Here is a 21457-nt window from a genome sequence, read left to right as displayed (position 1 = left end):
GGTCTTCCCATGTTACCTTTCTTTAGCATCACAGTCAAAGTTAAATTCTTCAGCTTCCTAATACTTTTGAGTCACCGTCTCTGCTACATTCTCAAGAATATCTGCCTATCTTTTCTTTGACACTTTTTAGTCTAAAAACATCTAAGTTCAAGTTTCCTATACTTGGCTCACCAACTCATTTTCTTCCAAGATCTCAGGCACTTGCATTTAAACTACCAATTCTCTCATTTTGGAAAGTATTTTGATTTAAAGTAATAGTTTTCCCAGCTGCTTCCTCTCTACTCTCTACGAGATGCTGAGTGTTGCCAACCAATTAAAAAACTTGTTTGACGCTACTATATAAAAAACAGATAAACAACAAGGACCTACTTTATAGCATGGGGAACTATATTCAGTATCTTGTAATAACCTATAATGGAAAAGAATCTGAAAAAGAACAGATATATATAACCGAACCACTTTGCTGTACACCTGAAACTAACACAACATTGTAAATCAACTATACTTCAATTAAAAAAAAAAAGATAAACTGACTTAAAAAAACGAAACAAAACAAAATCCCACCTTATTTGATTTTCTATTTTAACAGACCCCTAGCAGATAGGAGCTCAAAGCAGGCACACCATTACTGCGCACTTTACCGCTGCACGAGTTTTATGGCCAGCATGAGGGACACACCTTCCACAACTCATCTCAAATAATAATTCTTCTTCACCTGTCCTTTGAGTTCACCCAAATGGTCACCAGTGTGGCTTAACTTATTGTCTCTGATATAATGGTTCTAACCTCACTGTATTAAAAGGTTTTTTTCTTTTTTTTGTTTGGTGGGGGATGGGAGCGGTCGGGGACAGGGAATGAGGCTACGAGTGGAGATATATCCTACGCTATCACACCATATTCTAAACCAGAGTCTTAGACCATACCTCAGTGACTCATGAAATCGTATTTCTTACCTTCACAGTGTGAATCTTAAATTCATTTGGTTTAGCAACTATACTAGGTTGAACTGTGTCCCCCACTCCCCAAATTCATGCCCAACTGTGATCTGAGAAATGTGACCTTATTCAAAAGTAGGATCTTTGTAGACATAATCAAGTTTCAGATGAGGACATAATGGATTACAGTGGGCCCTAATCCAATGACTGGTGTCCTTAGAAGAAGAGAAAGTCCAGAGACACACAGGGAAGAATGCCACGTGAATATGGAGGTGGTGATGGGAGTGACGCATTTACATGTCAAGGAACACCAAGCCCTGCCAGCAGCCACCAGAAACTAGGAGAGAGGCACGGAGCAGACTCTCCTCTGGAGCCTGCAGTAGGAACCAACCCTGATGACACCTTGCTATCAGACGTCTAGCCTCCAGAACTTGTAAGAGAATAAATGCCTGTTGTTTTAAGCTACCCAGTTTGTGGTCATTTGCTGTGGCAGTTTCTAGAAAAGAATACAGTAACTCTGTTTGCAGGCCTGTCCCACCTGGTATGTTAACTACTAGCCTCATGTGGCTACCGAGCAGCTGAAACATGCCTAACCTAAGTGGAGATGTGGGGTTTTTTTTTTTTTTGGCCGCAGCACGTGGCATGCAGGATCTTAGTTCCCCAACCAGGGATCGAACCCATGCCCTCCTGCAGTGGAAGCGTGGAGTCCCAACCACTGGACTGCCAGGGAAGTCCCGAGATGTGTTTTAAGTGTAAAATACACACCAGATTTCAAAGACTTGGTATTAAAAAAGGAAAGTAAAAATTTTAATATAATTTAAAAACACTGAGTAAAGGTTGAAACGATAATAATTTAGATATATTGGTTTAAAGAATATATATTATTAAATTAACTTTACCAGTTTCTTTTTATCTTTTAAATGGGGCTACTAAAAACTTTAAATTCCATTACGTGGCTTGTGTTACATTTCTACTGGACAGTGCCGCTCCAGGCTGTCTGTACTGATCAGCGTGTTTCTGACTTCCTTTCCAAAGCTTTCATCTATGATTCATGGGAAATCTCCTTTGCTTATTTTCTTTCCCAACCTACTGGCCTCCAAAATAAAGAGCCATTGTCTGAACTGTCATTTCTCCTCCCTTCTTTCAGTTTTATTATTTTTAAATATTTTATTTATTTATTTATTTTTGGCTGCATTGGGTCTTCGTTGCTGTGCGCGGCTTCTCATTGCAGTGGCTTCTCTTGTTGCGGAGCACGGGCTCTAGGCGTGCGGGCTTCAGGAGTTGTGGCTCACAGGCGTCAGTAGTTGTGGCTCGTGGGCTCTAGAGCGCAGGCTCAGTAGTTGTGGCGCATGGGCTTAGTTGCTCTGCGGCATGTGGGATGTTCCCGGACCAGGGCTCAAACCCGAGTCCCCTGCATTGGCAGGCGGATTCTTAACCACTGTGCCACCAGGGAAGCCCTCTTTCAGTTTTTAAAAATAAATTTATTTATTTATTTTTGGCTGTGTTGGGTCTTTGTTGCTGTGCGTGGGCTTTCTCTAGTTGTGGCGGGCGGGGGCTGCTCTTCGTTGCGGTGCGCGGGCTTCTCATTGTCGTGGCTTGTCTTGTTGCAGAGCACGGGCTCTAGGGGCGCAGGAGGCTTCAGTAGTTGTGGCTTGTGGGCTCTAGAGCTCAGGCTCAGTAGTTGTGGCGCACCGGCTTAGTTGCTCCGCGGCATGTGGGATCTTCCCCGGCCAGGGCTTGAACCTGTGTCCCCTGTGTTGGCAGGTGGATTCTTAACCACTGTGCCACCAGGGAAGCCCCCTCTTTCAGTTTTAAAAGACCTACTGGACAAATCAGCTCGTCTCCTGATTACCGTTTCTCTTCAGTCTTGAGAATGTATGTTTCCCCTTGCCACGAGCCCATGATCTCACCACCTTCCTTACTATTCCTACTACTCAATACTAGCTAAAGAAACCACCATTCAAAGTAAAACATGCCCATGACCCAGCAGTACCCTAGAGAAATTCATCCTAGGAGACAAATAGAGGAATATTCACAGCAGCACTGCTCATAATAGCAAAAATCTGGAAACAACCCAAATGTCTATCGATAGTAGGGTAGACAAGGTAAGTGAAGGATGGTATATTCATATAGTAGAATACAATATGAACCACAATTGCCTAAATCAACATGGGAAAATCTTACAAGCATTATCAAGTAAAAAAGTCAGAGAAGGCTACATACTGTATGATTTCATTACATAAAGTTCAAAAAAGGGAACATGAAACACATTATTTACAGATAGACAGATACAGAAAGACCTTAAAGAAATGCTAACACAAGGTATTTTTATTCTTTAATTTAAATGTCAGCATCTCATATGTTCTATAAATTGACAGTTATATAGACTATCAAGGTTGTACTTTGAGGACTTCCTATCTAGCACTGCTCAACTTCTCTCTTCTTTTTTTTAAAATTTATTTCAAAAAAAAATTTTTTTTATTGGCTTATTTATTTATTTTTTTGGCTGTGTTGGGTCTTCGTTTCTGTGCGAGGGCTTTCTCCAGTTGCGGCAAGCGGGGACCACTCTTCATCGCGGTGCGCGGGCTTCTCACTATCTTGGCCTCTCTCGTTGCGGAGCACAGGCTCCAGACGTGCAGGCTCAGTAGTTGTGGCTCACGGGCCCAGTCGCTCCGCAGCACGTGTGACCCTCCCAGACCAGGGCTCGAACCCATGTCCCCTGCATCGGCAGGCAGACTCCCAACCACTGCGCCACCAGGGAAGCCCTCAACTTTTCCCTTCTTCAGATTCACATGTACTGTCCTCTTCCAGTGAATACAAAGGACCAGACAGATGCTTCACTGGGCTCCTGGCAAATGACTTTTCATACCTGGGTTGCAGAGTAATTAAAGTGCAGGCTTGCACATTCCCATGGCAGGGAATTAATTATTCTGGCTTAAAATCCTTTCAATCTCCAGCTGGGTTGGAGAAAGTGAAGCTCTAGTTGGGAGTGAATATGGCATTTAATGAAGCGTTACAAGTGCAAAATGACAGCAATTTAAAAGCAAGACAGACTTCCCTGGTGGCGCAGTGGATAAGAATCCTCCTGCCAATGCAGGGGACATGGGTTTGATCCCTGGTCCGGGAAGATCCACATGCTGCGCAGCAACTAAGCCTGTGCACCACAACTACTGAAGCCTGCGCGTCTAGAGCCCGTGTTCCACAACAGGAGAAGCCACTGCAATGAGAAGCCCGTGCACCGCAACGAAGAGTAGCCCCTGCTCGCCACAACTAGAGAAAGCCTGTGCGCAGCAATGAAGACCCAATGCAGCCAAAAATAAATAAAAGTTAAAAAAAAAAAAAAGTCTCTTTATTAAAAAATAAATAAAAATAAAAGCAAGACAAACACCTCTAGAATATGTTACTTTCTGAACATTTGAGTAACAGGAAGAAAGAGGCAAGGTAGAAAAAAACCCATGGTATGGAACATTTGTAACAATCTTAAAGATGAGTTTCAATATCTTCTTCCTATGTTTACATTAATTATTGACTGTCCATAAAAAGCGGTTAAAATGGATGTAAAATTTGGTAATATTCATCAAGAATTTTATAAATTTATTTATTTTGGGCTGCGTTGGGTCTTTGTTGCTGTGCACGGACTTTTTCTAGTTGCGGCGAGTGAGGGCTACTCTTCATTGAGGTTCATGAGCTTCTCATTGCAGTGGCTTCTCTTGTGGCGGAGCACGAGCTCTAGGCACATGGGCTCAGTAGTGGTGGCACACGGGTTTAGTTGCTCCGCTGCATGTGGGATCTTCCCGGACCAGTACTCGAACTCGTGTCCCCTGCATTGGCAGGCTGATTCTCAACCACTGTGCCCCCAGGGAAGTCACTCGTTAAGAATTTTAAATGTTCAGGGATTTCCCTGGTGGTGCAGTGGTTAAGAATCCACCTGCCAATGCAGGGGACACAGATTCGAGCCCTGGTCCAGGAAGATCCCACATGCCGTGGAGCAACTAAGCCTGTGCACCACAACTACTGAGCCTGCGCTCTAGAGCCCGCGAGCCACAACTAATGATCCTGTGTGCCACAACTACTGATCCGGTGTGCCACAACTACTGAAGCCTGCGCGCCTAGAGTCCGTGCTCCGCAACAAGAGAAGCCACCGCAATGAGAAGCCCATGCACGGCAACAAAGAGTAGCCCCCACTCACCGCAACTAGAGAAAGTCCAAGTCCACGCGCAGCAACAAAAACCCAATGCAGCCAATAAATAAATAAATAAATTTATAAAAATAAAATAAAAGAAGGTCTGGGGAATGGATTTAAAAAAGAAAAAAAAAGAATTTTAAATGTTCATGTGCTTTGACCCAGAAATTTCATTCTGGGCAACTAAATTTAGAAATAATGTGGGCAAAGATCTATGTATAAAGGATTTCTCTACAGCGTTACTTATGACAGTGAAAAATTAGAAACAATATCCAATAATTGGGAAAGGGAAACCAAATCAAGTCTACCTGATGGAACGTTTTGCTTTGTTCATTAAGAATGATCAACTTGGAGACTATATTAGTAACCAGGAAATGTTATGACCCAATGTTAATGAAAATAGCAGGCTGCTGTGACCATGAATGCAGTTATGTGAAAAGCATGCCTGTATACGAACAAAGTCTGGATAGGGGATTACATAAAAATAATTCTTGTCATTGCGTCCAGTGGGGTGGGAGGGTAGTTTTGTGAAGAATTTTTTTCTGGGACTTCCCTGGTGGTCCAGCGATTAAGACTCCGTGCTCCCAATGCAGGGGGTCTGGGTTCAATCCCTGGTGGGGGAGATAGATCCTGCATGCATGCCGCAACTAAAAGCTCACATATGCAACAAAGATCCCGCATGCCGCAACTAAAGACCCGGCAAAGCCAAATAAAAATAAATAAATTTTTTTAAAAGAAAGAATTTTTATGTTAACCATGTTTTGCTAAATAAACACATTTCAAAAATGTAGGAGAACGCAAGTACTTTTCTTTTCCAAGTAGAGCAGATACTTTGGTCATAAAGGGATTTGGAGCCCCTAAGCCTCTCAGACTAAGTTCACTGTGCTTTCCTAACAATTCCGCTTTCTAGATCATTCTGAAATGCATCCTCCTGTGACTTGAGATATACTTACTGAACTTAAAATACATGCCCTGCACAGCTGTCGATGTTCAGGGTGCAGCAACCAACAGAGCAGCCACAGGTCCTGCCGCTGTGAAGCTTATTACCCTCCTGGGGGTGGGGTGGGGGTGAGTAACGGTGGTGGTGGTGTACCATACACAGCCTGGGACAGCCTCCCTGATAAGGCGGGACTGAAGCAGAGCTCTGAAGGGAATAAAGATGGAGCCATGTGCCAATCTGGGAGAAGTGCATTCTGGGAGTATGTTCCGTGCACTGGGGCCAGCTGGCTGGAGAGGTCTGGACGAACAGGAGAGCGGCAAGTGTGGGGGCAGGGAGGTCACCAAGAGCCCCAAAGACCACAGTGAAGAGCTGGCTTTGTATTCTCAGTGAGAGAGGGAGCCAGGAGAGGGGTCCCGGTAAAGCAGTAACATGATTTACCTTAACTTTCTGTGATGACAGAAATGTCCCACATCTGCACTGTCCATACGGTAGGTGCTAATCTGGTGTGGCTATTTAAATTCATTGAAACCAAACTTCAGTTCTTCCATTCCACAAGTCACATTTCAAGTGCTCATGCAGCTAATGGCTACACTGGACAGTGTGCTTTTAGAGGATCGGTGTGAACTCGGGGCAGAAAACAAGACTCGAGGGAGCAAGTATGGGATGAAGCGGGGGGACCAGTCAGGAGACCATGGTCACAGTAGGAAATGGTTGGACGCTGGATGAAGTTTTGAAGGGAGGATTTGTTGCTGGATTGGTTGTGCGTTGTGAGAACTCACAACCAGCTCTGGCCTGAGCACCTGCAGGATGAGACTGCCAGGTGCTTGGAGGAAGAGGATGTTTTGAGGGGAGAGTGGGATGAAGCAGGAAGTTCTGTTTTGGGCGTGTTCACTTCAGATGCCTATAAGGCATCCTACTAAAGATGGCCAGAAGTCTTTGGGGTTCAGAAGAGAGATCTGGGGTGAAGTCACAGTTTTGGGACTGTCAGTATTTTAAAGTCATTCCACTGGGTGAGATCACCTAAAAGTGGATGTAAGTGGTGAGAAGAGGTTCAGATATTGAGGCTGGGGTACTCTGATGTTTAAACACTGGGGAAGTGAGGAAGAACTTGTAAAGCAGAAAGACAAGAAAAGGCAGGTGGAGAACCAATATAGAAGGTGTCTGAGAGCCAAATGAATTATTTCAAAAAGGAGGGAGTGATCCACTGTGTCAAATGCTGATACATGAGTAAAAACTGGGGAACAGATCACTGTATTCCACAACACAAAGATCACCAGTGACCTTCACAAGGAGGTCTTAATTCCCACTGCCACTATCTTTTTTTAATTTAATGCTGTGTTTCATTCATTCATTTGCGACAGGTCTTAGTTGTGGCTTGTGGGCTCCTTAGTTGTGGCATGCGAACTCTTAGTTGCAGTATGCATGTGGGATCTAGTTCCCTGACCAGGGATCGAACCCGGGCCCCCTGCATTGGAAGTATGGAGTCTTAACCACTGAGCCACCAGGGAAGTCCCCCTGACTGCTACTATCTTATCTGGACTCCTGCACTAGCTTCATAACTGATCTCCTTTGCTCTAGTGATTCTGTCATTCAAACATGTCGTCTATATCATGGTGTTATTTTTCCAAAACTTAAATTTTCCTATACTGCCACTCAGTTGAGAAATCTTGCCTAACACTATATTATCTTTAGCAGGAGCAGCCAGACTCTAGGGAGCATGTAAAAATCCCCTGGGGGTGGTGAGGCCCCAACACCCAAGACTCTGTGTCTCAGTAGATTGAGGAAGACCCAGAAACTGTGTTTTTAACTGGTGGCCAAGATAATGTTACAAACCATGGTGACCAAAGGACAAAGTCCAAACTACTTAGCAAGGCAAACAAAACCGTTCCAAATTTGGTCCCAAACTTCCTGACTAGCTTCTTCCTATTCCATTCTAGACAGCATACCTACACTTCCACAAGCTCAAACTAACTACTCACACTAACCGCATTTCCCCAAACGTGCCGTGTCCTTCCAGATGTTACTGCCCCCTGCACAAGCTGCTTCTGCCTCCTGGAAGGCACCTTTCATCTGGCTGTGCCCAGCGAACTCTGACTCGTTCTTCAAGACCCAGCTTAAATGTCACTGCTAGTGTGAGGTCCCACCCTGCTCCCCAAACTCTGTTAAGCTTTTCCATGCAGCACGCTATCTACCGACTACTCTGCCATCACCGCCACAACTCCAGGAGGCAGCGATGGGAGAGGCAGTGTTTTCTTCAACCATGCACTGCCAACACACAACCTGGAACACTGCAGACGTTGGATAACCATGGACGGCTGTTGGCCTGATGGCAAGGCATGTTGGCAAGTGCTCCAAAAGGCAAGACACTGCCACTGTAAAGGGCTGGGGAAGTCAGGAACAGCTCTGTCTACCTGGGACTTGAAGGATGAGTGAAACTCAGAGAAAGGGAAGGGGAAGAAGAGAGACCTAAGAGGACTCCAGACAGGAACGTGAAGATGGGGGCGGGGGCACGATCAACATTCCTTCCTCTACCAAGATGGACAGACTCAACGTCCAAAGCAGGATTTGAAATCTATAGAGTATGGTTTCAAATAAACATTTTAAGCTTCTGTCTTACAAGATGTATCAAAAAACAAACAACAAAACCTGACCCTTCACAACCTGTTGGCTGGATCTAATAAGTATCCCACCCCCTCTTATACGATGGGACAGACTCAAAGCTCTTGATCTTGATTCACACACTGAATCTTTACTTGGGCTTATCAGCTTTTACTTTGCTCCTCAGGCCTGTTTCCCACAAAGGTGTATGAGAGGCAGTATGTGGTAGACTGGCACAAATCTCTCACCTATACCCCCAAACAACCCGTCCAATCTCCTGCTAATAGAGGGTCCTAAAGGGTTCCCATGGTACCCAAAAGACCGTGTCCTACACAAAGTTGCTCTGTGAATAAGTCTCTGCCGCTTCATTAGTTCTTGAACCCCCCCTAGAACACCCAGTCAGTGTTTTAGTATGTATCTCCTCAAAACTTTTCAGAATAACCCAGAACCTGGCAATTACCCTGTGAAGCCTTGAGGGCAACCAACTTCTGAATGTTGACACATCGGAATTTACACAGTAGTTTTAATTATACACAGTTTAAAAATCAATATAGCATTGGGAAAATATACAGGGGATCTAAAAGGAATATAATCATAATGCCTTTCATGTAAATACATCTACTTTGTATGCACGATACAATAAAAAAAACAAACGAGATTTGCCATCTTGTTCTAAAAATCTTGATCCCTGGCATCCGGATTTTTCCCATTTTAGATGGGTAACTGTTATTCCTTTTATGCCCACAAAACCAGTCAGTTGACAACTAGTAACCACTTGGACTTTTACTTATGAATTGTGGATCCATGAACTGCTTACCTGGGGGGAAATGAACTGGGGAGGCACTTGCGCCCGGAGATTAGGAGAAGAATTCAGCGGCTGCACGGGGGTGTGCACGCCTCTCGATTGTGCTGTGCTATTTCCAAACAAACCATGATTGCCACCCTGTCAACGGAACAGCGACGGTGAGGCTTTTTGTTAACATAAGAAAACACAAATAAGAAACAGTTCAGGTTTTCTCTCCCTCAGAAGAATCATATCCCGTGTTCCATGGAATCACAGAATTTTACAACTGAAAAAAGTTCCTGATCTCAGAATGCTCAGAAAAGTATTCAAATCCAATCATGGGCATATCATCACCACCCCTGCAGTGTGATGCATTCTATAAACCAAAAGCATTAAACTTAGTCAAATGTTAGAAAAAACACTACTTTGTTGTTGTTGTTATTGAAAGGTACAGGCAGTATAACATTTATTTAACTACTTTCTTTTTTAAGATTGGGTTTACCGAATTTATTCTCAAACTATATAACCTGAGACGCACCTTAAAAAGCAACTGAGTAAAAATGCAGGCTTGCATTTTATATAATAACATCAGTTGTAAAACAATACTATGATATGACTTCTCTGAATTGGTTGATTCAATCATAAAATCAGTGCCACCCAACTGTGAGCCTAGCTCCCTGAGGACCCTACTCCAGATCCGAACAGCCTTCCCTGTCCTGAGTCTGCTTGGTCCCTTCTTTACTAGACAAGGAAATGTGAATCAACCACAGAGTGAGATAAAAAAGGAAGAAAGGGAAAAAGTGAAAAATCATTCCAGGGCTACCAAAACAAAACATTACTCACCTGTAACTTCTCATTCAAATGTATGACTATCAGTCTAGTCAAAAAACAAGCTTAGCTCCCTGATTTCTGGAGGATCAACTCATTGAAGCAGTTCTAGACTGCTCCAATCAAAGAGCTATAAAAAGTTGGGCTGTATATGATGGCCTTTCCTTTCTGACTTGTCTCTAGCAGAGAAGCAAAGAAATCGTATTCGATACTTGACGCTGCCCGATGTAGTTTTCTATACCATCTTCACTTGGCCTCTTCAAGGCCCAGCTCAGAGGTCAAACTCATCAACAAAGTCTTCTCCCAAACCTTCCTCATTGCACATTCAGATTCACTGAGCCCACCTCTACATTCTCAAAACACTTGAAAACTCTTTGATAGGATCCATCATCAAATCATATTACAGTTATTTTCCATCCTGTCTTTCCACCACCAGCTTAATATTTCCCTCTTTGTATTCCCAGAAACTCAATCAAGCCCTGGTCTGTAGGATGAGCACATCATTTGTAAACATCCATGACCCACCAATTTCATACACTTGAAAACAAACGTCCCACTGAACACGGTCAGTGAAGACAGCTACACCACTGCTTATACCAAGTCTGTGCGCTCTGAGCTGAGGTCACCACCATCATCTTATCCCTGGAATCATGGGGATTAAGGCAATTTTAAAGAAGAATTTTGTCCTTAAGTTCTAGAGCACCAAAGATATTTTGATGGCTTAATGATCCAAAATAGATTAAGGGACTGCTTCAGGGGAATTAATGAACTTAAAAGTATTGAAAATAAAAATGATTATGAATATAAAGTAGAAATGGCAATTAAAATCTGCGTATATCTCATAAAAGAAAATCAAAGATCCACCATGAATTTTAAATCTCCCAAAGGACTGTTTAAACATGAAAAGACCTTTAGTTCTAGAAACTCTAATATCTCTGCCTCTCCTGTCTTACTAATCAAACTTGTCATTCTGAGGTGAAATGGCTCAGTTCTAACTTTTCTGAGATCCTGGTAGTCTGGAGCTTAGCTACTAATTCTTCCCAGGAAAATAGGAAACATTTATTTTGCTAAGACTATTCCACTGAGATCATTCTCACACTTTACTATCAAAGTAATGACCTTGTTATTAGATGTTAATTATTCATGGATGGCCCTTGGATGGTGGGGTTTCTGACAGCTAAAGTCCTTGCCAGAACCTATGTTTTGTAGGGCTCCAAACTGCTCTGTATGGGTCGTTTTAAATTTCAACCTCTCTTTCTGGTAAGAGGTATTACAAAGAATTTACCTTTTTTGGTTTTTGTAAAATCAAGCCCTACTTTCCTATTCCTAGGAGAAAGAGTCCATCCCACTCCCACCAAACGTTTTAGGTTTTCATTATCAAGTGTCTCTAAAGCCATACCAAACACTTGGATATGGATATATCTGATACAGATAATAGCAAAGATAAGTCAACATAAGTTTATCAAAAAATACCTTTTTTAAAAAAATAAAACCCTTTTTAGATCATTTTTATTCATTATTTACTGTTAAATCTTGCTTTTTTATTTTTTGGCTGTGGCATGTGCCTGGTGAGATCTCAGTTCCCCGACCAGGGATGGAACCTGGGCCACGGCAGTGAAAGCCTGGAATTCTAAACGCTAGGCCAACCAGGGAATTCCCATCTTCTCTATTTTTTAATATGGAACCTTGGCATCACAAGTTGGTCATCTTCTTGGCTCAGAAGTAGCTATTTTGCACAGTAATGTATTTAATAGTAATCATACAAATCCAGTCTTTTTTTTTTTTTGGCAGTACGCGGGCCTCTCACCGTTGTGGCCTCTCCCATTGCGGAGCACAGGCTCCGGACGCGCAGGCTCAGTGGCCATGGCTCACGGGCCCAGCCGCTCCGCGGCATGTGGGATCTTCCCGGACCGGGGCATGAACCCGTGTCCCCTGCATCAGCAGGCGGACTCCCAACCACTGCGCCACCAGGGAAGCCCAATCCAGTCTTTTTTTAAAAAACTATATTTAGAGATTAGGAAAACCAGAATCAAAAACATATATATATATATATATATATATATATATAAATGGTGGCTTATCTGGCTATTTCTAAAGCTTCACTGTTGTATGTGAGGCTTTAATGATGACCTGAGCCTAATAATTATTGGTGATATTTGCCTCAACTACAATGCTTAACTTAGAAAGGTATACAGATTAAAAACAAGGTTATCAAGCTAATTGAAATCTTCTGTAATTTGGGAAAAACCCTCAAATTTTATTTTGAAATTATGAAGTATGTTAATTCTGCATGAAAATAGTGTGAAAAAACCATAACCATATTTGGATAGAACATGTATAATCAACTTGGTTCACAATGGACTTTGTAGCAATCCACAGATCAAAAAAATGAAGAGAAATGACCTTTTTTTAGAGTCCAGTGCACGGCTAGTTTGGCTGGTCACTTATACTCAAGTTTACGTACTATAAGTATCTGATAATCAGGTGATCCTGGGAGAATACTTATGATCACCATTAACCAAGAGTATTAAGACTATCTTATATTTGATATATCTCAACCCAAAAGAGCCCTCCTCCCCACCAAAATGGATATAATTGTTTCTTCTCTGTTTATATAAGTAATACACAGCCATGTCCTCTGTGGAAACATTAGGAAAAAGAGCGAAATATCAAGGAAGAAAACAAAAAACTACCTATAACTCTCAATCCAGAGTTAAGCAATCTGAACACATGGATATAATATAGTCCATTTTTTAAATGTGCTAAGGCAACAATTAGAAAGCATATGAACGATCTATATGCGACTTGAGGACTATAGCGTAAGAGGTGTTTCATACCATCCTTTCATTTCTATGTGAAAAGTCATCACGTGCAAACAGAATGGATGCAACTAATAATTAAATGTCCTTCTGTGACATTCAGAGATGAAAGCAGAAGGACAAGCAAGTAGTCATGGAACTAAGGCCAGGAAAGTATCACTGGAGCCACTGTCACAAAGGAATTGTCCCCAAATTCCTGGTTTTCTCCACAAAAACTACAACAGAGCTACCGCAAGGTGACAGACAGAGGCCTGCTCTGTCCGCCTGGGCCTGTAAAGGCGAGGCGGCATGATCAGGCCAGCCCTGCCAGTCCTGTTTCTGCTGCACAGCCCTTCCTTGGAGGACTGACAGATCCAACCCCAGGAAAGGCGCTGCTCCAGGCTGAATCAAACGCTGGGCAACATCGGTCTTCTTAAAGCTTCATTATCTAACATGTAAGTTACCTTTCTCTGGGTAATATGATACTTAAAGACACTGGATTTTTAAGATGATGTAACCCTCCAATATTTAATCTTACTAGTTTTGCTGCTGTTTTCTAATTAGCAATTTTATTAGATTGAAAAGACCTCAAAAGTAGTCTTGCCATTCAATCAAACGTTCAAAAATGGCAAATATGATGCTAAATTAGATGATAGACGGTACCTGTAAGCTTCTTTAACATTTTCCTAAGCCAGTCATTAGTTAACTATTAAACGTAAACTTATGACCAAAAATGGGAAGACAAAAGAAACATATTTAAAATAAAATCCATGTTGAGAAACATGAAGAGAGATGGGTTCTATGGGCTGAAAGAGCTAAAGCCTATACTTAATATCATTCTGTGCATTCAGTAATCAACAAATTTCCCAAGACAGACAAATGATGCAATAAACTGCAGACCAGGGCCAAGGCGAGGCCACAGCCAAGCAGTTATAAATTTGAGAGGCCTCCTTACTTGTCTAGCAGCGAAGTTTTGGGGGTTGAGCCCTGTGCCGATTGCTCCAAGGCTGACGTTGGGTAGTGTGGAACCAGAGGGAGACAGCTTGTAGCTGGGAGAAGGGGAGAAGGGAGAGCAGGGAGCCTCATCCCCAAGGCACCCATCTTGATTGGAGAAAGGCAAAGTCAGCTGAAAAGTAGTAGTAGTTAGCCAATCACAATGAGTGTTGGTTAGTGAAGCAACAGAATGCAAGAAGGGAAAAGAGAAACACCAGGAATAAACAAGGTTAGAGTGTATTAGCAGTAAACGAGGATAGAATTTGGATCTGATAATAAGTCATGATACTTTGCCCAACAGACACCATCTGTCATCCTCTTTCCTATAGATTCTTATCCTCTAAGTTAGTTAACACATTCTGTCCATTGCACTAAGATAAAAATTGCCAGACACTTCATTTTCATGCATCTAGTATTGATTGCTCTAACTACGTGGCTGCCGAAACAGAAGCCACAGTAATCTTCTTGTGGATATGTTGCTGTCTGGATCAGCGCTGTGGTGTCAAAAATGTGCCAGATCTAAACACTCTGGTTTTAACTGCCTTTTGAAGACCAGGAACACTGCAAATTGGTATTCTGAATCAAGGAATGACCTCCTCCATTAGAAATGTTAAAAATCCCAACAGATAGGTATAAATGACTTGTTTAAAGCAGGTAGCTGAGAATTTGAAAAGTATACCATCATAACTAAAAACAGATCATTATGGAAATGGAGAAAGAAGACAAAAGAGCTCTCTTAGAAATAGCAAAGGAGAAAGTTTTGGATCATCTCGACAAAGCTAGAAGGCAAGGCCTTAGGAGACACAGACTATTTGCACAAGATCCAAAAATTTATTTTTGTAAATTGCACAACAGCAGAAAAAAGAATTCAGAATAAATTTGCCTCTAGGATTTCTTCTACGTGTTTTGAGTGTGCATTTCTCCCACTATAAATAGACCACTTCCCCCCTCCAAACTTCATAAATTCCCCAAAACTTAGACCTTGTTCACAATACTCACATTCTAAAGACAGATGGTTCTAGCTGCTGCCTAATCACCTAACAACAACAACTATTTTCATGTCACCATTCAAAAGCAGGTGACATTTGTGCTTTGCTCGCTCATTCAGTTCAGTAATTCTATGCTTCCTTCTGGAATTAATTATCAAAAGACAAGTGGGAACCAAAGTGGTTCTCACGAATTATTACCTTAAACCAAGGATTCAACTCACCTTCTCAAAATAAGGCCCACTATCTGTGGTTCCCATGTCTTTGGAATTAGGTGGACGGAACCCAGATCGATCCTTCCTCATGATATCATTAAAATCCCCGAGATTCATTGCTCGCTTGTCCACATCAAATTTTTTATCTGGAAGGCTCCCTGAAAAGTAACACAGAAGGAGTGAGGATGTTAACAATCAATGTCTCCCTCATGACCAAGAGTGACCTGTCCCACTACGCTCCCTGAGGTGCAGGTGTAAGACCAGAAGAGCTTTTTACTGGTTCAGGCTGCTGGCGGTCCTTCCTGGAACACACATGGATGCCTTAAAAACAAACCAAAACCAAACAATCCCCCCCAAACCCCACAACATATATTAGCTGTAGCGGGTTTTCTATGGAAGACTGAAAGAGAGCCTGAGGGCTAACCCAGTAAAAAAATCTCTAACTAATCTAATTCTTAGACCGGGTATTGATATGTTTGATGAACATATCTTGCTCATATATTCAAATGTCCTCAGTGAGAGGATGTGTCTCTTGTTAATATTTTAGCATCTGCTAGACAAACAGCTGGGGTTGTGAAACACGATTATGAGGAATAAAAAGAGCAAAGAGGCATGGTTGTTGCCCTAAAACTTAGAACTTCATGCTGAACGCAGGAGACGGTGTGCCATGTTACTGGTACAATGTAATTTCCCAGGTGCAATGGCTATTCCCACTTTCTTTCACATATCTATAAATTTGCTATGGTACAGTGACATGAAGCTCATTTTTTTAGCTGTTCTCATATTTAAGAGTATCACAGATCAGAGGTTATTTCCCTTATCTCCTAGGATTGTTTCCTTTTCTTCCCGGTTTGATTCTTAAGTTCCTTCAGGTGAGCGACAGCATCACTGTGAAGGTCCCACAGATGAAGGGCTGATGCTGCATCTGCTCTACTTGCAGAGGAGGGGGTTGGTCAATAATGGGACATCCCAATGCAGACAGACCTGGCCACCTGAGAGCTGACTCTGGCAGGGCCACAGACATATTTTATTTGGCCACACACAGCATTTTTAAAAATCTGGATTAGCTTCCACTATTTAAAAATCAGGATGCCCAGGACAGGAATAAAGATGCAGATGTAGAGAATGGACTTGAGGACAGGGGGGAGGGGGAAGGGTAAGCTGGGACGAAGTGAGAGACTGGCATGGACATATATACACTACCAAACGTAAAAGAGACAGCTAGTGGGAAGCGGCCGCATAGCGCAGGGAGATCAGCTCAGTGCTTTGTGACTACCTAGAGGGGTGGGATAGGGAAGGTGGGAGGGAGACGCAAGAGGGTGGAGATATGGGGCTATATGTATATGTATAGCAGATTCACTCTGTTATAACAGCAGAGACTAACACACCATTGTAAAGCAACTATACTCCAATAAAGACGTTAAAAAAAAAAAATCAGGATGTCAATGCATATCTGAATTTCTGGCCTCTCTTGAAAACACTGGAGGACCTGGCAAAGCTGAGCCTACACTCGTCCACGACAACAAGTGCCAACGGCCGAGCAAAGGCTGACTCCTTTATGTGGTACACACGGTCTCCCCAGCTGCCCAGTGGCCTCCAAGTCTCAAGCTTTTATACGTGGTACACACTACTCATTTACGTCAAGCACGGTGCCTTCCCCAGAGCGAGTGTGGAATATGTGTCTAGGAACTGCATCCATCCCAACTCAAAGTGAGCAGGGGATCCCAACAGGGTGTCATGAACAACATATTCCATTCGTATTAGTGGAGGGATACACACCTACAGACAAATCCATTTTGCTACTTGGATTATCTTCAGTTTGACTCTGAAAATAAAGAACAGTGAAGGAAGATTAAAGGCTTGAATTAAACGTCTGAATCAGAGGAGAAATGGCATTATTCATGTATGAGCCACACCTTACTTTACTACTAGGACTATACAAGGTCCTTGGAAATGAAACTTAAACTGGAATGAAGACCATAACTTTTTTTTTTGGCTGCGTGGCATGAGGGATCTTAGTTCCCTGACCAGGGATTGAACCCGTGTCCCCTGCAGTGGAAACGCGAAGTCCTAATCACTGGACTGCCTGGGAAGTCCCAAGACAGTAACATTTATATATATATATATATATATTTATATTTATATTTATTTATATTTATTTATTTTTGGCTGCACTGCATCTTTGTTGCTGCACGCGGGCTTTCTCTAGTTGTGGCGAGTGGGGGCTACTCTTTGTTGTGGAGCACTGGCTCTAGGCACATGGGCTTCAGTAGTTGTGGCTCGTGGGCTCTGGAGCACAGACAGGCTCAGTAGTTGTGGCGCATGGGCTTAGTTGCTCCGCGGCACCCAGACCAGGACTCGAACCTGTGTGCCCTGCGTTGGCAGTGGATCTTAACCACTTCCCTTCCCCCCCAGGGAAGTCCCAGTAACATTTTTTTTTTCCTATTTTTTTTTTTTTTTTTTTTGCAGTACACGGGCCTCCGGACACGGAGGCTCAGCGGCCATGGCTCACGGGCCCAGCCACTCCGTGGCATGTAGGATCCTCCCGGACCGGGGCACGAACCCGTGTCCCCTGCATCGGCAGGTGGACTCTCAACCACTGTGCCACCAGGGAAGCCCCCCGTAACATTTTTAATATGACTAATTTTGGGACTTCCCAGGTGGCCCAGTGGTTAAGACTCTGCGCCCCCAATGCAGGGGACCCGGGTTCAATCCCTGGTCAGGGAACTAGAGCCCGCATTCCGCAACTAAAAATTCCGCAAGCCGCAACTAAGACCTGGTGCAGCCAAATAAAGAAATAAATATTAAAAACAAAAATCTGACTAATTTTGATTGCTGTTGGTGTCTATATTCCTAAATTCGATTTTCACATCAAATTAGCTTCAGTAAATCTATGGGCAGAGGAACAGCTAAACAGCTGCTTGGAGAATTAAACCCCTGTGCTCAAGTTCCAGTCGGCTCAGGATCAAATTCCAAGAGCGGCAGCCAAATGATGACAACTTCTTCTTGTGACTTGTCAAGTCATCAGATCTTGAAATGTGCAGCCAAGTCATTTGTCTTTTGGCAACCAGGGACAGGGTGTCCCCATAATGTTCCCAAGAGATCAAAAAATGAGAAATTCTACAAGAACTGCCTATATAATTAATCACAAATAGTTTCCCTACTTATTCCGCAGGTGCTGTCTTTTTAAAAATTATAATATTAAAACTGCTACAGTAGTCAGCAAAAATTATATAAATTTTAAGTACTTGGCTTTTTCTTCCCTAACTACCTAAGGAAAAGGATACAAGGACTAAAAATATAAAAGCTGTACCCTTTAAATACTGGAGTATTTCGTTAAGAAAAAAAGAATAGAGAACAAATACTGCCTAATCCAAATCAGGAACACTGCTTAACCAGTTTCTAAATCTGTACTTTTGTACTATATGTGGCAGTGGTCTTAAAATTTGTACTAAATGTAAAAGTTGGGATACATTACACATATGAAAAAGTAAAACTTACCAGCAGTCCCATATTTGAAAACTGTTTGGCAAGGGGATTCATCCATGAATCATTGTTTCCTCCTTTTAGTGAGCACTAGAGAAATGAAATACGTAACCTCAGAATCAAGTAATTTATTTTATTTCAACTTCCTGAGTTGCATAAGTACTGACTGAAAATGCAAAACCAAGAGTTTACACCTTTTTGAACCCTAACTATTCCTCTTTAACTATAGTTATTTTGATATGTTATCTGTTAGCCTAAAAAAGTACTATGCTTTAGTTATTACATCTATGTTTTCATTCTTACTTTATTCGTTGCACTGAATTAGAAGTAACTGGAAAAATATATGGTCAGCTAATGTTTTTACCCTATAAATAGAAGGTCAATAGCAGATTTTCTAAAACATAATGTTTGCATGCTAGTATTTTCTCTCTTACTATCTCCTTGTAACCCAAGCCGGTTTGCATTAGGAGTGAAGAAAAGGAGTTTGATGCTAGCGCATGTTATTTGGAAAGGAGCCCATTTAAACTAGTCATTATTCTCTGTGTGGATACAATGAGGAACTCATCCACGTAGCACTTTCATCTGCTTGTTTTCATAGTGTAAAGATGTGGATCCCCAATGGGAAAGAAGCCTAGCAGAAGACACCATCATCAAGCTTACCGCATAGCTGTTACTATGAGGGCAGTTAGTTTTAAGTGCAAAGGTGGCGGATGTAGGTTTCTGCTTGTTTCTTAATGGGACAAACTAGTTTCTCCACTGAACAAGGCACCAGTCATCAGTTCCACTTTTACTTCTACGTAGAAGGTGAGTGGAACTGTGGCAGGGACCTTGTGGGGGCAGGAGGTGATGGGGCTTTGTGCACGTGTGCATTCTCCAGGTAAAAATTCTATTTGTGTTCTGATGGTATTGGTCAGATCAATTTTATTATTCTTGCAAGTGTTAAGGTACTTAGTTTGAAGGTCAAAAAAACCCTCACTGGAAGGAGGAGAGAAGTGGTAGTTACTTTGTGGACAGATGTTAGTGATGACAGCACAACAATGTGAATGTACTTAATGCGACTGATCCATACACTTAAGATTGGTTAAGATGGTAAATTTTGTCAGCTGTATTTGATCACACACACAAAGAGGCCCTCAGTATGAAAGGTCAGAATCATCAGTCATGGAGCAGAAACATTTAATTCCCAATTAACTTCATTAAATCTTGGTGGTTCCCTGAGTGGGCTAGTACCTTTCACTCAGTTGCTTCCTCAGCAGTCTCCTGAACGATCTTGTAAATTTGGTCTTATTGTTAATTTGTAAATAAGAAAAAGAAAGCCACAGCAGACTAGACAACAGGAATGTATTAAAAATGCTGGCAAGTTTACTGAATAATTTCTTTTGTGACTGGAGTAATAAAAGTCCTTTAAGAGGGAAAACTGTAAATGACTGCTTAAACAAAACGTCTCTAACAGAAACAACCTGTATTCTCAGGCCTAAAAGAGAGTAATCGTATTCAGAACAAAATCCCACAGGCAAAGGGGATGAAGGTAGAGCCCCTGGCCACTGAAGACCTTCTAACATGGCACCCGGTATTTGAAAACCAGGATTTTTAGTTGTGAAGCGTTTCTTAGGGCAGCAAGGCTCCCATCCTCAAATTAAATACATGGCTGCCCACTTCCTATGTCCCTCAATGTATCTGTGGAATGAGAGGCTGGAATGAAAAAAGAGGGCTTCTACTGAGAGTCGTTCAGGTTCTAGATTGAAAACCAAAGTCCTCATCAAATCAAAGGAGAAACTAAGTTGTTCTAAGATACAGAAAGTAAGAAGTGTAGAACACAACTGGTACAGGATGTAGATAAATCATCTAGTTGCTAACGCAGGGTTATGCACTGGCACCTCATTTTGTTGAGAAAAGGGTCCTGGGCCTTGGAGTTTCCCGAACGAGATAAAAATGAGTTGCGATGATTGCTGTTGGAGAAACCATATTACTGTGGTTTCTCTTTTACACATTCCTGGGGATTTACTCTAAGGACTGACTTGGCTTTAGAACGCGAAAGCGTAAAACATTTATAAGGTGTGCCTTGACAGCTTCCAAAGAATTATTCTAACATGGAAGCCAAAGTGAGGAAAATTTCGTTTCTTTGAAAATTCCATCTTACCCACAGCAAGAGTTTTGTCATTGGAGATTTCAAGGTCATGGGGAAGGAAGATGAGGGGTAAAGAGGAAGTAGTTACTTGTTCTGAAGAAAATACCTCCCCTCTCACTGAGGACCTCAGGGACCCCAGCTGCCTGGCTTCGTCCATGAAAACATTCTCAGTTCTGCCCTCTAAGAAAGAATAAGCAAGCCCAGGCATCTCTAAAGGGGGCTACCTTCATCTGTTTCTTTCCTCCTTGGCCCCAGCTTGCCGAACTGTGGGAGGAAGCACTTCCCTGAGAGCCGGCGGTGTTCCAGACTCCTCCATCCTCCTCCTCTTCCCAGCTGGGATGGCGGGTTCCTGTCACGGGCCCGTCACTCTCCCCCCAGCCGTCTTGCATAGATTTGGAATCTTTAAGAGAAGAATGAACCAACTGTACGCTATGTATAACAATATATAGGTGTATATAACAGTAAGCTGTATATAACGATATATAGGTATATATAACAGTAAGCTATATATAACGATATATAGGTGTATATAACGATAAGCTGTATATAACGATATATAGGTGTATATAACAGTAAGCTGTAT

General features: G+C 42.3%; 1 protein-coding gene across 10 annotated transcripts in view; it reads right to left on the bottom strand.

The window, feature by feature from the left end:
• Positions 1–21457, bottom strand: part of TNRC6B (trinucleotide repeat containing adaptor 6B) — a 259183-nt gene that overhangs the window by 35277 nt on the left and 202449 nt on the right. For 9 of the 10 annotated variants that reach the window (XM_029206297.1, XM_029206296.1, XM_029206301.1 and 6 more), the window contains 5 exons: positions 21099–21274; positions 18762–18836; positions 17040–17085; positions 15270–15418; positions 9474–9599 (listed from right to left, as the gene is read on the bottom strand). In XM_029206297.1, coding sequence (XP_029062130.1) covers positions 9474–9599; positions 15270–15418; positions 17040–17085; positions 18762–18836; positions 21099–21274 — 572 coding nt within the window. Of the gene's footprint in view, positions 1–9473; positions 9600–14021; positions 14193–15269; positions 15419–17039; positions 17086–18761; positions 18837–21098; positions 21275–21457 lie in introns of all 10 variants that reach the window. The other variant, XM_029206306.1, reaches the window with a different exon arrangement.

The sequence above is a fragment of the Monodon monoceros genome, unplaced genomic scaffold, assembly GCF_005190385.1.
Source record: "Monodon monoceros isolate NGI ecotype Baffin Bay Population unplaced genomic scaffold, NGI_Narwhal_1 Super_Scaffold_6, whole genome shotgun sequence".
Lineage (NCBI taxonomy): Eukaryota > Metazoa > Chordata > Mammalia > Artiodactyla > Monodontidae > Monodon > Monodon monoceros.
Note: the sequence above shows the minus strand (reverse complement) of the source record. Positions and strands in the feature narration are given on the sequence as shown.